This window comes from Pelophylax lessonae (genome assembly GCF_965119305.1).
Source record: "Pelophylax lessonae genome assembly, chromosome: 7".
Taxonomy (NCBI): domain Eukaryota; kingdom Metazoa; phylum Chordata; class Amphibia; order Anura; family Ranidae; genus Pelophylax; species Pelophylax lessonae.
The window spans coordinates 197,031,636-197,046,450 of record NC_138774.1 but is presented as its reverse complement, the minus strand read 5'-3'; the positions used below and the strand labels follow the sequence as shown (position 1 = coordinate 197,046,450).

At 40.5% G+C, this 14,815-nt stretch overlaps 1 protein-coding gene across 1 annotated transcript in view; it reads left to right on the top strand.

Annotated features, from left to right (window-relative positions):
• The window catches only part of LOC309560568 (uncharacterized protein), a gene marked incomplete at its 3' end in the record, with an annotated part of 405,804 nt that overhangs the window by 201,136 nt on the left and 189,853 nt on the right, over positions 1-14,815 (top strand). Inside the window, exons 3-5 of the mRNA XM_082264193.1 lie at positions 695-853; positions 5,458-5,653; positions 14,475-14,633. Of these exons, the coding sequence (XP_082120319.1) occupies positions 695-853; positions 5,458-5,653; positions 14,475-14,633 (514 nt within the window). The remainder of the gene's footprint in view (positions 1-694; positions 854-5,457; positions 5,654-14,474; positions 14,634-14,815) is intronic.

Here is a 14,815-nt window from a genome sequence, read left to right as displayed (position 1 = left end):
ATAAATAATAGTTGAATACATATATAGACTAAGTGAAGGTGCCTAATACCCAATTAAAAAATGTTTAGTGTCAAACTGCTGCCCCTTTAAATGTGAACAACACATGAAACAAAAAAACTCTAGTAAAAGTAAGGTGCTGTTTAGTGTTAGTGTATCCGTGAAAGTTTAAACTTAATGTGTACTAATTACCTGCAAAACGGTAATTATAAAGTGTCAATGTGCCTCTAATATAATATTGCATACATAATACATACATAAAAATCAATGGGTGAATCAATACATCCATTGATTCACCCATTGATTTTTATGTATGTATTAGGTATGCAATTATTATATTAGATGCATATTGACACTTTATAATTACCGTTTTGCAGGTAATTGGTTCACATTAAATTTACATTTTCATGGATTCACTAACCCTACTCAGGGCCTTTTACTAGAGTTTTTTTTGTTTCAATAGTTGAGTACAGATGGTTGCAAAAATATGGTTGCCAACACACAACACACATCCACCCCGGACCTGAATGGGGATAAATTCCAAGGGCTAATACACATCCACTGGGGCTACCATGTGTAAGACAGAGCAGCCACCCACTCCCATTTTGATGTTAGCCAACTTTGCACAATGTTCTTATTTTATTGATTCTTTTATAGTTCTGTTAACCTTCTTTTGCTTTTTTTTTCTTATCCATAGTTTTGCAGACAGTCTTTCTGTGTTGATCAAACTGCAATCTCCTCTTAAGGAAGACACAAGTCTCATCACCATCTTGAGTCTACTTGGAGAGATTCTTTTCCAGATCCGGATTAACCCAAACGCCTTGACTTTCCGCTCCAGTCGCTGGGGACACTATGAGTAAGACTTCAATTTTATTATCTTGTTATCATTTAAAGCTCCTCTGGCCTGGCTACTTTGAAGTTTCAGTCCATCAAAAACCTGAAAGTTTATTGTATCTCTCAGGTGGATAGAAACCGAGTTAAGAATTATGGCAGGGAGGAATATTCGAAACAAAAAAGAAGCCAGGGGCTGACTCAGCCTGACATTCTCCACTGGTAACTAAAAAAATATGTTTACTGACCCATCAATGTAAGGGAAATAAAGTTGAGCAGCAAGTTGGGAAACAGAAGTGTGGTATAGAAATGTGAGCTCCATATTCTCATAGACCACTTTTGGAAGCCTGTACTCCAGTTGGTTTCTGACTTTATTCCTTTTCCCCTCTTTTTTAATTGGAGTTTACATGTCTCTGTCCATTGATCTTGTCTGATATCACGGAGGAAGGTAACCTGTGAACAGGGCCTTGTGAGTACAGACTTCCAACAGGGGTCATAGAGACTGTTGCTGTTAAAATCCCCCTCTTGGTGCTAGAAAGTCAGCGGGCTGGGTGTAAGCTAAAGTGGATACTTGATAGTGTCCTAAAGATACATAGTTCATTGAGTCTGCTGCTAACACAAAGCAAAGGACTTCTTCATCCCATGCAAGTGCTGTATGGTTCAGCAGAAGATCTGCTATTCAGTTCCTCTAAGTGAAGCCAAGTTAGAGTTGTCCTCACCTGTACAAAGTTGAATTTGGAGTATCCAATGAATCCCTTCTCCTATCCAAGTTCTCCAAATAAAACACCAAAAACAAATCCCCTAGATATCTCTGAGGACGTCAGCGGGCTGACGAAACGCGTAAGATCGAAAGGAGATATCGTCTTCACGTGATCAGTGGAACGCAAACCGGAAAAGGGACTCACAGTACCGCGTTCAGCTCCTGTTCACATACACCATGACGGCCACGTATATTTTCAGGATAACACACCAGGATTTTTATCTATTTTATGCCAAACCATTTGTATGTATCGGAAGGCTTAATAAATATTTTACTGAGGAATACTACACCATGGAGTACCCTTTTTTTGCATGACCCTATGGGAGGAATCCACAGCCAGGGAACCGGCAGACACAGGCTAACCTGCTGAATTGGATCTGCTTCACTGCACCCAGTGGGGGATACCACACAAGCGGTAAAGGTTGTACTGTCATACGACAGATATAATCCACATCATCTGGTGAGTGATTTTATCTATTCACGTGTGGATCACGCATTATGCAGAAGAGGTAGCCCAGCAGCCAGCTGAGGATCACTGGCACATCCCAAGCACATCCTAAGCACCTGCACTTTATGTCATAGACTGTATATTTGGACACCTGTAAAGCTGTCTTCATCATTTTTTATGCACATCCAACCCCAAAAAATTTGTTTTATTGGTTTTATTGCACATCGTGCAAAGACAGATCCTTCAATTTAATAACATATGCACTTTATTTAATTTTCATTTGTGCACAGAGCACTTTCTTTGGCAATACATTGCGGAATTTGCACCATACCATTCTGTTTTTGCACACTTGTGATATGTTATATTCATATATTGCGCAAATTGCACAGTTCAAAATGTAATAACTTAATTAGCACATTAGTGGTTTGTATATTTATGCCACATTTACTTATTTATTGCACAATTGCACATATTTATTGATTCACAAACAGGAATATAACAGCAATTTCAAACCCACTAGCCCCTTTATATAGCAAGCGCTGAGGTGAGGTTCCCCTATTGGAAGGCTTCTTTTCTTCACCATATATTCATTCCCCAGCTGCTGCCTAATCAGACTTATCACAAGGAACAAAATATTAGATAGGCCATACAATCAGTGGCGTGAGGGTATACCCCCATAGGCATAATACACACTATCAGGATTATTCTGTGTACTGAAAAGGCCATCCTACTGTTTGCATAGATACCTAAAAACTCAAAAAACAAAAAAAAAACCTGATAAAAATTAAATACACCATAAAATGAACAAAAGTTTAAAGCAGGCATGTCCAAAGTCCGGCCCGCGGGCCAAATGCGGCCCCCGGGCTGCTTTAATACGGCCCCACAGGTAATTTGGAAAAATACATTGGCATCATTTATGACTTTTTTGCTGCCATCATTAATCATCATCAGTGGGTTCATATAGCGCTTATATGTGGTTAACCCTTGTGTGACTGATTAGGAAGCACGCATGCTCCGGATTGAGATGAATACATTGTAAAATCTCAGTTAACGTCAGTTGGTCTAAATCAGTTATCAATATATTTGAACACAACGTGTACAGGTCCCTCTCAAAAAATTTGCATATTGTGATAAAGTTCATTGTTTTCTGTAATGTACTGATAAACATTAGACTTTCATATATTTTAGATTCATTACACACAACTGAAGTAGTGCAAGCCTTTTATTGTTTTAATATTGATGATTTTGGCATACAGCTCATGAAAACCCAAAATTCCTATCTCAAAAAATTAGTATATCATGAAGAGGTTCTCTAAACAAGCTATTAACCTAATCATCTGAATCAACTAATTAACTCTAAACACCTGCAAAAGATTCCTGAGGCTTTTAAAAACTCCCAGCCTGGTTCATTACTCAAAACCGCAATCATGGGTAAGACTGCCGATCTGACTGCTGTCCAGAAGGCCATCATTGACACCCACATGCAAGAGGGTAAGACACAGAAAGAAATTTCTGAACGAATAGGCTGTTCCCAGAGTGCTGTATCAAGGCACCTCAGTGGGTCATCTGTGGGAAGGAAAAAGTGTGGCAGAAAACGCTGCACAACGAGAAGAGGTGCCCGGACCCTGAGGAAGACTGGGGAGAGGGAAATGCCAAAATGCCTGAAGTCCAGTGTCAAGTACCCATAGTCAGTGATGGTCTGGGGTGCCATGTCAGCTGCTGGTGTTGGTCCACTGTGTTTTATCAAGGGCAGGGTCAATGCAGCTAGCTATCAGGAGATTTTGGAGCACTTCATGCTTCCATCTGCTGAAAAGCTTTATGGAGATGAAGATTTCATTTTTCAGCACGACCTGGCACCTGCTCACAGTGCCAAAACCACTGGTAAATGGTTTACTGACCATGGTATTACTGTGCTCAATTGGCCTGCCAACTCTCCTGACCTGAACCCCATAGAGAATCTGTGGGATGTTGTGAAGAGAAAGTTGAGAGACGCAAGACCCAACACTCTGGATGAGCTCAAGGCCGCTATCCAAGCATCCTGGGCCTCCATAACACCTCAGCAGTGCCACAGGCTGATTGCCTCCATGCCACGCCGCATTGAAGCAGTCATTTCTGCAAAAGGATTCCCGACCAAGTATTGAGTGCATAACTGAACATAATTATTTGAAGGTTGACTTTTTTTGTATTAAAAATACTTTTCTTTTATTGGTCGGATGAAATATGCTAATTTTTTGAGATAGGAATTTTGGGTTTTCATGAGCTGTATGCCAAAATCATCAATATTAAAACAATAAAAGGCTTGCACTACTTCAGTTGTGTGTAATGAATCTAAAATATATGAAAGTCTAATGTTTATCAGTACATTACAGAAAATAATGAACTTTATCACAATATGCTAATTTTTTGAGAGGGACCTGTATACTTGGTGTTATGTTCCTGTTCATATTTTTTTTAACTTAAAAGTTGACAGACAACCTTTATTACCAATAATATGTAATGTACTTTACAATGTTCCTGACATATATTTCAGCTTCCTGGATTTTTTTTTCATCTGGCCTTTCATCTGCCGTTTGCAATAAACTTTGCATAAAATAGTTAGTTTGTATTTAATTTGAATGATCCAAAGAATGTCAGGTAAAATGGTCGGCCCTCACGCATGTTCACTTCATCAAATCTGGCCCTCTTTGAAAAAAGTTTGGACACCCCTGGTTTAAAGCAATTGCTCATTTGGTGGCCATGCATTTTTTTATAACTTATTTTTTTTCATCCTATCCCATATCATATCTTTTAGAACAGTTAAAGAATGTAAAGTCAGCTACTGGCCTGTCTTGTTTGGCTTGGGCCTTTTTGGGATTCTTCAAGTGGTATTAAACCCAAAAGTAAAAAATTTTTATATTGCAGCTGATCAATTCTTACATAAAATGGCTGCTTTCGTTTTCTTTTTTAGGCTTTCTTTCTTATATTTTTACCTGGTGATGAGCAAGCTCACCTGCATATGTAGCAATTTCAGAGATTAGACAAACCATTTAACACTTACAAGGGTGCTTACAATGATCAGCTTTTATTTATTCATGTTTAATCTTTATTCCAAACGTAAATAAAAAAAAGTATTTAAATTACTACATCTAACACTCCCCTCCCCCCAGACTGACAATGCTGCTATCCAAAGGTGCCCCGTGTGCTCCTTCATCCAGAGTGGGGACACTGTAATACAGGAGGTGTGTTACTGGCCAGATCATCAGATGAAAGCAGAGGGGGAAAAGCCTAAGAAAAGAAAACGAATGCAGTCACCACATCTAATGATTGGAAAGCTGTTATATATTACATTTTTGGTTTTGGGTTTAACACCACATTCACTGTGCTGTGTGTTTAGGAAACACGTCAGAAAGCTAGGTTCACCCCTAATCTTCTATCTCATCAGGTTTCCAGTTTCCTCTCTGACTGATGATAGATGGCACCGTCTAGCCCTTGCAATCTCTGCCAAAGGTGTTGCACTGTATGTGGACTGTAAACTGGTGGAAATGTTACCATGGTCAAACTTCTTTGGACTTGGGGTCAAGACGGATGGGATACTGATGCTAGGGGGGCTTATTGAGCCATATGAAGTCCCCTTTAAGGTAATTAGGAATGTTGTGAACAAACTTAATTCAATCTTGAAAAGAGGCAATTAAGAAGAGATATGACCACTTAGTATAACTGCATAAATGCTCTATATAGAAAATATTAGATATGTATTATTTATTTTTTAGTGCAGCACACAGTGTGGTGCAGCGTTGGGACATTGCCTGCTACTGAAAGGGGCATTGGAAAAAAATAGCTACAGTGCCTTGAAAATGTACTCGTACCCCTTGAAACATTCCACATTTTGTCATGTTACAACCAAAAACTTTATTGTATTTTATTGGGATTTTATGTGATAGACCAACACAAAGAGGCACATAATTGTGAATTGGTAGGAAAATGATTTAAATGGTTTTCAGAATTTTTTACAAATAAATATTTGAAAAGTGTGGTGTGTATTTGTATTCAGCCCCTTTTACTCATGTTACTCCTAACTAAAATCTAGTGGAACCAATTGCCTTCAGAAGTCACCTAGTTAGTAAACAGAGTCCACCTGTGTGTCATTTAATCTCAGTATAAATACAGCTGTTCTGTTTGTTCGAGAACCTCAGTGGAACTAACCTCATCCTGAAGATCAAGGAACACACCAGACAGGGCAGGTATAAAGTTGTGGAGAAGTTATAAGCAGGGTTTGGTTTTAAAAAATATTCCAAACTTTGAACCTCTCACGGAGCACTGTTCAATCCATCATCCGAAAATGGAAAGAGTATGGCACAACTGCAAACCTACATAGATATATCCGTCCACCTAAACTGACAGGCCGGGCAAAGAGACCATTAATCAGAGAAGCAGCCAAGAGGCCCATGGTAACTCTGGAGGAGCTGCAGAGATCCACAACTTAGGTGGGAGAATCTGTCCACAGGACAACTATTAGTCCTGCACTCCACAAATCTGGTCTTTATAGAAGAGTGGCAAGAAGAAAGCTATTGTTGAAAGAAAGCCATAAGAAGTCCCCTTTATAGTCTGCGAGAAGACACGTGGGGGACACAGCAAACATGTGGAAGAAGGTGCTCTGGTCAAATAAAACCAAAACTGAACTTTTTGGCCTAAAAGCAAAACGCTAGGGGGTTTATTTACTAAAGCTAGAAAGGGCAAAATTAGTCACAATTCTGCAGAGAAACCAATCAGCTTGTAACCTCAGCTTTTCTTCAGCAGGGACAGGGAAGCTGGTCAGAGTTGATGAGAAGATGAATGGAGCCAAATACAGGGCAATCTTAGAAGAAAACCTGTTAGAGTCTGCAAAAGACTTGAGACTGGGGCAGAGGTTGACCTTCCAGTAGGACAACAACCATAAACATACAGCCAGAGCTACAATGAAATGGTTTAGATCAAAGCATATTCATGTGTTAAAATGGCCCAGTCAACATCCAGACCTAAATCCAATTGAGAGTGTGTGGCAAGACTTTAAAATTGCTCTCCATCTCCATTCAATCTGACAAAGCTTGAACTATTTTTCAAAGAAGAATGGGAAAAAATGTCACTCTAGATGTGCAAAGCTGGTAGAGACATACCCAAAAAGACTTGCAGCTGTAATTTAAGGTGGTTCTACAAAGTATTGACTCAGGGGGGCTGAATACAAATGCACGCCACACTTTTCAGATATTTATTTGTAAAAAAATTTGAAAACCATTTATTGTGTTTCTAATCCCTTAGTAACATTGTCTGCTATTAGTTGTTTCTAACCATTAAGTGTCTTCCTAATGTACAGTATTTCTTTCATCAGTCACCAAGCCCTGATGAACAGTGCATTTTAAAGACCCCCCAAACAGTTGGCTTGTTATATATTAGAAAAAAAAAACACTTTGGGACTCTTAACCACTTGCCGACTGCCGCAAGTACATATACTGCAGCGGTCAGCCCCTCACAGGCAAAGTGAAGTACCGATACGTCACAAGCCTGTGAGGCTCTGGGGAGCGAGTGCGTGCCTCCGGAGGCGCGCTCCCGCGCGGTCACGGACCCCCCTGCGTGTGTGAGCGGCGAGAAGAGGCAGGCGGCTAGTGTAAACAAGCCGCCTGTCATTTTCCCCTGTGTAGGAACAGTGATCATACGGTTCTACTATGTAGGACCGTTGATCATTGTTCCTACACCTCAAGCCACAGCCAATCACAGTTAGAATCACGCCCCTAGGGACACACACAGCCCCTCCCTCTCAAAAAAGTTAACCCCTTCACTACCAGTGTCATTTTGCAGTATCAGTGCATATGTATAGCACTGATTACTGTAGTAATGTCACTGGTAACCCCAAAAGTGTCAAAAATGTCAGTCAAGGGTCCAATCTGTCTGCCCCAATGTTGCAGTCCTGCAAAAAAATTGCAGATCGCCGCCATTACGCGTTAAAAAAACAACAAAAATGATGAAAATCTTTCCCTTTGTTAGTAAACGCGATAACTTTTGCGCAAACCAATCAAAATACGCTTTTTGCGATTTTTTTTTTTTTACCAAACATATGTAGCATAAAACAAATTGGCCGAAAATGTTAAAAAATTTTGATTTTTACATTTTTTTTTGGGGAATTTCATATAAAAAAATGTGAAAAATATTATTATTTTTGCAAAATTGACGCTGTTTTTTTGTTAATAGCGCATGATCAAAAAATCGCACAGGTGATCAAATACCACCAAAAGAAAGCTCTGTTTGTGGGATTAAAAGGATGTCAAATTCGTTTAGGTACAGCGTTGCACGACCGCGCAATTGTCCGTTAAAGTCACGCAGTGCCGAATCGCAAAATACCCCCTGATCAGGAAGGGGGTAAAATCTTCTGGGGCTTAAGTGGTTAAAGCCCAATTGAACCTTCTTCAAGTATTGCATTCATATATGTCCCTTTTTTACTTTTTCTGTTATCATCTGAGTCAACCTCTTTAACATGGAGGAACCCTTGAAATAACTTTCTGATCTCAGGGAAAATCTGCCAAAAAGTACCACATCTGCAGCTCATGGAACATTAATGTGATGGTCACTGGGAAGAATGCTTCTTACGTTTGTAGTCATTGGGAAGATTGCTCTCTTATAGATTGTTAAAAAGGTCCTAGTTTTCTTATTTGAGATGCAGAGGTAGCTCAATGCTCAAACACCTAGCGACCTCTGGAGGAACACTGCTATAATGAACAGCGCTCTGACTACCTGAGCAGAGCTGTTAATTAAAGCAGAGTTCTGGGGACTGTGACAGAAAGCTGAGGTTCTGCTTGTGTGTAATAGGAGCAGTCTGACTCTCCTAGTGCTGCAAATCATTTTTATTACTGTGCAGCCTGATTGCATCAGAGTTATAAAATGGAAGAGTTCATTTGGGCTTTAACAAAAAGAGTGTCACCCTATCCTTTCCCCCCTAACACAATAGAAACCTGACAGTGAGTCTAACCCTTCACCACTCTATTCATATTTTAAAAAAATTGCCTTTGGTTATACTTTAAAGTGTGTAGTGTAGACCCTCCCCACCTCTGTAGGGCTTCTGGGACAGATCAGAGTGATTATGATTGGTCAAGGATGGCACGTGACTGCTTTGACCAATCAGAATCACTTTGATCCACCCTGGAAGCCAAAAAAAGGGGAAGAAGATCAGAGATTTGAAATCTACTACCCCAGCTGTGTGGGCAGTGATAGCTCATCCCTCACACAGGTAAGTGCAGCAGGGACAGGGCACAGGGGGATGTAGGGTGTTAGTTCATCTTTTCAATTTTTGTGTAAAAGGTGAAATTAGATTTTAAGGTTTCTGAGGATGCTGTGTCTTTTATCAACCTATGTAACAATGTAAATGCTATATAGATTGTTCTGTCTGTCTCACACCCTCTTGTCAATAATTCATTGTAGTATTTTCCTTGTTCCAGGTGTAACAGTAGACTTGACCATTGTGTAGAACAGTGTGTCAGTTTTATAGAAGTGCTTACAGCTTGTGTACCCTCCGATATGTCTCATCATGTCTAGTCGGGGCAATCTCTAAAGACACGTGCATTCTTCACAATAGCACAATACAGGCAGACCTCATATGCTCTTAATGACTTCCTCTTTTCTCATTATATTTACATTCTCCACAGTCCTGAACAGTGCAAGCTTGTCTGAGGAATGCTGCAGAAGGCCACATAAAAAAACATTTTGAAATGACATCAGTTCTTATTCTGATTCTGTTAGATCTGAGGCAGAGTGACAGCAATGAATATATAAAAATGCAAGAGTGCTAGGTATCAATACTTATTACCTGTGCAAATGTGTCCTAAAAAATCTAAATCACCAATTAATGAACAACAAATAGGAAACATATATTGCACACCAAAACGTAAACACTAAAAAGTCCATATAGCAGTCCAACATATGTGGCAAATTCCAACAGTGTTAATGGAGATATGTCCAGAAATTTCAAACTGTGCTATACTCTAATTCATGCAAAGGGTAGTGCAAAGCAATGCTCTCCTACGATTCCACACCTTCCCCCTTAGCACACTGGCACTCACCAGATGCTTGGACACTATGCGGGTCAGTCTGCGCTTTTGTTATAAGCAATGCCTTGTTCCGTATCTCCACTTTCCTCTGAATGCTCTGATTTTCAATCAGTCACCCAGGAATAAAAGTTTGGAAACACTTTCATAGCGCAACCAGTTTTAATGCTATCTGCTGTCTGCAATCACATCGTCACATGACCCCAGGGGCTCTGCTTTTATGTCTAGCTACTGTTAGCGTTCATGTCACAACTGCCAACAAGCCAACAGTGGAAAATCTATTTTGCTGCTTTTATGCCAGAAGATGGGGACACTGCTCTATGCCTTAATGCAGCAGACAATCTAAAAGATAACATGCATCAGCTTTGGGTTTTGCACATCAATGTATAAAATAGTGCAACACTACCCAATGTCACATATGATGTAAATTCATATACACTATATTACCAAAAGTATTGGGACCCGCCTTTACACGCACATGAACTTTAATGGCATCCCAGTCTTAGTCCATAGGGTTCAATATTGAGTTGGCCCACCCTTTGCAGCTATAACAGCTTCAAATCTTCTGGGAAGGCTGTCCACAAGGTTTAGGAGTGTGTCTACGGAAATGTTTGACCATTGTTCCAGAAGCGCATTTGTGAGGTCAGGCACTGATGCGGATGAGAAGGTCTGGCTCGCAGTCTCCGCTCTAATTCTTACCAAAGGTGTTGAGGTCAGGACTCTGTACAGGGCAGCCCAGTTCCTCCACCCTAAACTCGCTCATCCATGTCTTTATGGACCTTGCTTTGTACACTGGTCCAAATCATTGGTGGAGGGGAAATTATAGTGTGGGGTTGTCTTTCAGGGGTTGGGCTTGGCCCCTTAGTTTCAGTAAAGGGAACTCTTAAAGCAGAGTCCCCCCCCCCCCCCTTCAAAAATGAAAAGTCAGCAGCTATACATACCGGAACTAAAACCGCTACACTGTTAGAAATTTTTTTGTTCAAAAAAAAAGTTTCCATCCTCCCCCTTCAAATTTTCACTAGCACCAGTGGCAGCTGGGGCTCCATGGGCCGAGGGGTCGGCAGACGGACCACACCATACCATACCCTGCCCCCCCCCCCAGACCACACCAGCCCGCACACCATACCTCCCCTGCCCCCCCCAGTTGCCGGCTCACTCACCAAGAACATGTGGAGGGTAGGCAGGCAGCGGCGGCAGCTTCTCCTGCGTCTCCTCCCTCCTCCTCCTCCTTTGCCAATGGCATGGCTTCTCCTTTCGGCCAATCGGGAAACGGGTCTTAGGACCCACTTCCTGATTGGCCAGGAGGAGGATCAGTGTGACAATAGCGAATATTCATTTGCTATTGTCACACAACTGGGTGGGCTCAGGGCGCAGTACTCTGCGCCCCGAGCCCACCCTTTTTTGAAGCCTATTAGAGCCTCTGGCTCTAATCACGTACTTAAAAAAAAAAACCCCATTGGAATCCATGCGTCCGGCGCCCTGCATGTAGATTAGGGGTCGGACGCATGGATGGGGGGGCGGCGCCCCTGCCCCCCCAATGGAAGGGCTGCCACTGACAAGCACCATTGATTCAAAAAGTTCAATAAACACTCTTAAAACAAAAACATTTTGAAGGAAATCCTACTAGTGTATGGCCAGCCTGAGTGCAGTATTCCAGCATCGGAGGGTTGCGCTGTGTAGACAGTTTGTTACTTTGGTCTTATTGGACAGAGTACAGGTTTGGTTTAATGAACCAACTTAAATGCAGATTTCAAGCATCTTGGCAATCTTTTACTTTTCTTAACTGCAATATAGTCTTTTCAAGTCTGGCATACATAGTATATAAGAATGTATCTGAATGAATCTGCGCTAAGGATGTCAAAGGATAGATAAACCGTGTGCACAAAGAAGCTGCTGCCTCCCTTAAACTATAGCCAAGGCTATATAAATAGATAAGTAAAATGGAAGGTGATGGCGCTGCTTCTTATATAAAGTGCAAATAGTAATAAAAAATGTAGTATTAAAAAATATATAATTGAGGAATAGATGAAGTGGTAAAAGATTAAAAATCAATAACCAAGTAAAAGGTCAGACATACGATGTTATAAGGAATATAAAATAATCTGTAAAATGTATGATGTATAAGAAACAACCACCAGAGGGCGTAATGCAAACTACAAGCTGTAACAATAAATGTGCTTAAGTGTATACCAAGAATTAAATAAATAAATAAATATGTAACAATACAGAATAAATTGATAAAAACTTCCAAAACGTGCTGATTCTACAAGTGGTAATATAATAAATGGTATAAATAAATAAATAAATAGTGAAAATGTGCAAAAAAAATATATTTTATATATATTGAAAGTGCGGGAAACTGATATGCACAGGGTGGGTGTGCAAAAAACTATGGATATAAAGTGCAGCAGAGAGTGATGTGAAATCAATAAATAAATATAATAAGGTGAATCCAAAAAGGATAAGTGAGCAAGAAAATTTGCGGGCAAATGAAAAAGTGCGGGAAACTTCTTTGTGCAAAATGCAATGAGGTGATATTAAATCAGTCCATAAGATGAAAATAAGTCCATAATTAGAGATTGTGTCCAAAAAATATTAAAGTGAACAGATATCTCATGGTGACCCCCAGGTGGGTGACTGGCGAGTGGTGGAGTGGCCCCTAGTAAAAAGACCTACTCACCAGATGTACCCAACCCACACAGGGGTATAGAGCGGGTACTGTAGAGGTGTCCTGTTGGGTCCTGGCTCTGTATGATAATTCCCTTCCTGGGGGAGATGTGGTGTGGGGTGCGAAGTGTCCTAAGATAGGGTCCAGTAGGGGGGTCCTATGTAAATGGTGTGGTATCCAGACTTCGTGGGTTGGTCAGGTATGGCCACTCAAGGGTGTATAGATGGAAGGATCATGGAATAAGAAAGCTCGATAGTGTAATACCGTAATAATAGGCGTTTATTCCAGCAGCAAAAAATGGGTACTCACATGTATACAATAGTAATAAAGCGAGGTATCGGCGTCCCGGAGCGCAATGCGTTCCAACTCGAGACCGGAACCGGAAGTGACGTGACGACGCTGTACGCGTTTCGTCATGTAGAAGACAGAAGACGTCTTCTGTTCTGCAGAAGACGTCACATGACGAAACGCGTACAGCGCCGTCACGTCACTTCCGATTCCGGTCTCGAGTTGGAACGCATTGCGTTCCGGGACGCCGATACCTCGCTTTATTACTATTGTACACATGTGAGTACCCATTTTTTGCTGCTGGAATAAACGCCTATTATTACGGTATTACACTATCGAGCTTTCTTATTCCATGATCCTTCCAACTATACACCCTTGAGTGGCCATACCTGACCAACCCACGAAGTCTGGATACCACACCATTTACATAGGACCCCACTACTGGACCCTATCTTAGGACACTTCGGACCCCACACCACATCTCCCCCAGGAAGGGAATTATCATACAGAGCCAGGACCCAACAGGACACCTCTACAGTACCTGCTCTATACCCCTGTGTGGGGTGGGTACATCTGGTGAGTAGGTCTTTTTACTAGGGGCCACTCCACCAGTCACCCACCTGGGGGTCACCATGAGATATCTGTTCACTTTAATATTTTTTGGACACAATCTCTAATTATGGACTTATTTTCATCTTATGGACTGATTTAATATTACCTCATTGCATTTTGCACAAAGAAGTTTCCCGCACTTTTTCATTTGCCCGCAAATTTTCTTGCTCACTTATCCTTTTTGGATTCACCTTATTATATTTATTGATTTCACATCACTCTCTGCTGCACTTTATATCCATAGTTTTTTGCACACCCACCCTGTGCATATCAGTTTCCCGCACTTTCAATATATATAAAATATATTTTTTTTGCACATTTTCACTATTTATTTATTTATTTATACCATTTATTATATTACCACTTGTAGAATCAGAACGTTTTGGAAGTTTTTATCAATTTATTCTGTATTGTTACATATTTATTTATTTATTTAATTCTTGGTATACACTTAAGCACATTTATTGTTACAGCTTGTAGTTTGCATTACGCCCTCTGGTGGTTGTTTCTTATACATCATACATTTTACAGATTATTTTATATTCCTTATAACATCGTATGTCTGACCTTTTACTTGGTTATTGATTTTTAATCTTTTACCACTTCATCTATTCCTCAATTATATATTTTTTAATACTACATTTTTTATTACTATTTGCACTTTATATAAGAAGCAGCGCCATCACCTTCCATTTTACTTATAGTATATAAGAAGGCTGTACAATTTACTGGGAGGATGGCACCAGTTCTGCCTTTTTCATTTTTGTTTCAAGTTTTAGCTGAAGTTCCATTTCAATTTTTTACATCTTGGTGTTGTTTCAGGGATCTTTGCAGCAGCTGGTCTTTGTGATGGGGGATCCCGGAGCGGCTAAGGACTACTGCCGCAATTACAACCAGTCCTGCCTGAGCAGTTTCCCTTCCGAACAGTTCCTCAACCTCTCTCGGACTAAACAGGGGCAGCACCCGACTCCAGATTCCAGGGTAAAAGAAAACACTTCATCATACCTAAATTATCTGAACACTGTATTCCATTGACTGTCAGCACACTCCCTCAACGTTCCCCAAGATCAGTTCTTCTTATGTACTTTTGTTTGCAAGTCTATATTTATAATCAGGCTGAGTTGTTTCTTTTCATTCTGTTCAAGTATGATTTGTCTTTATTG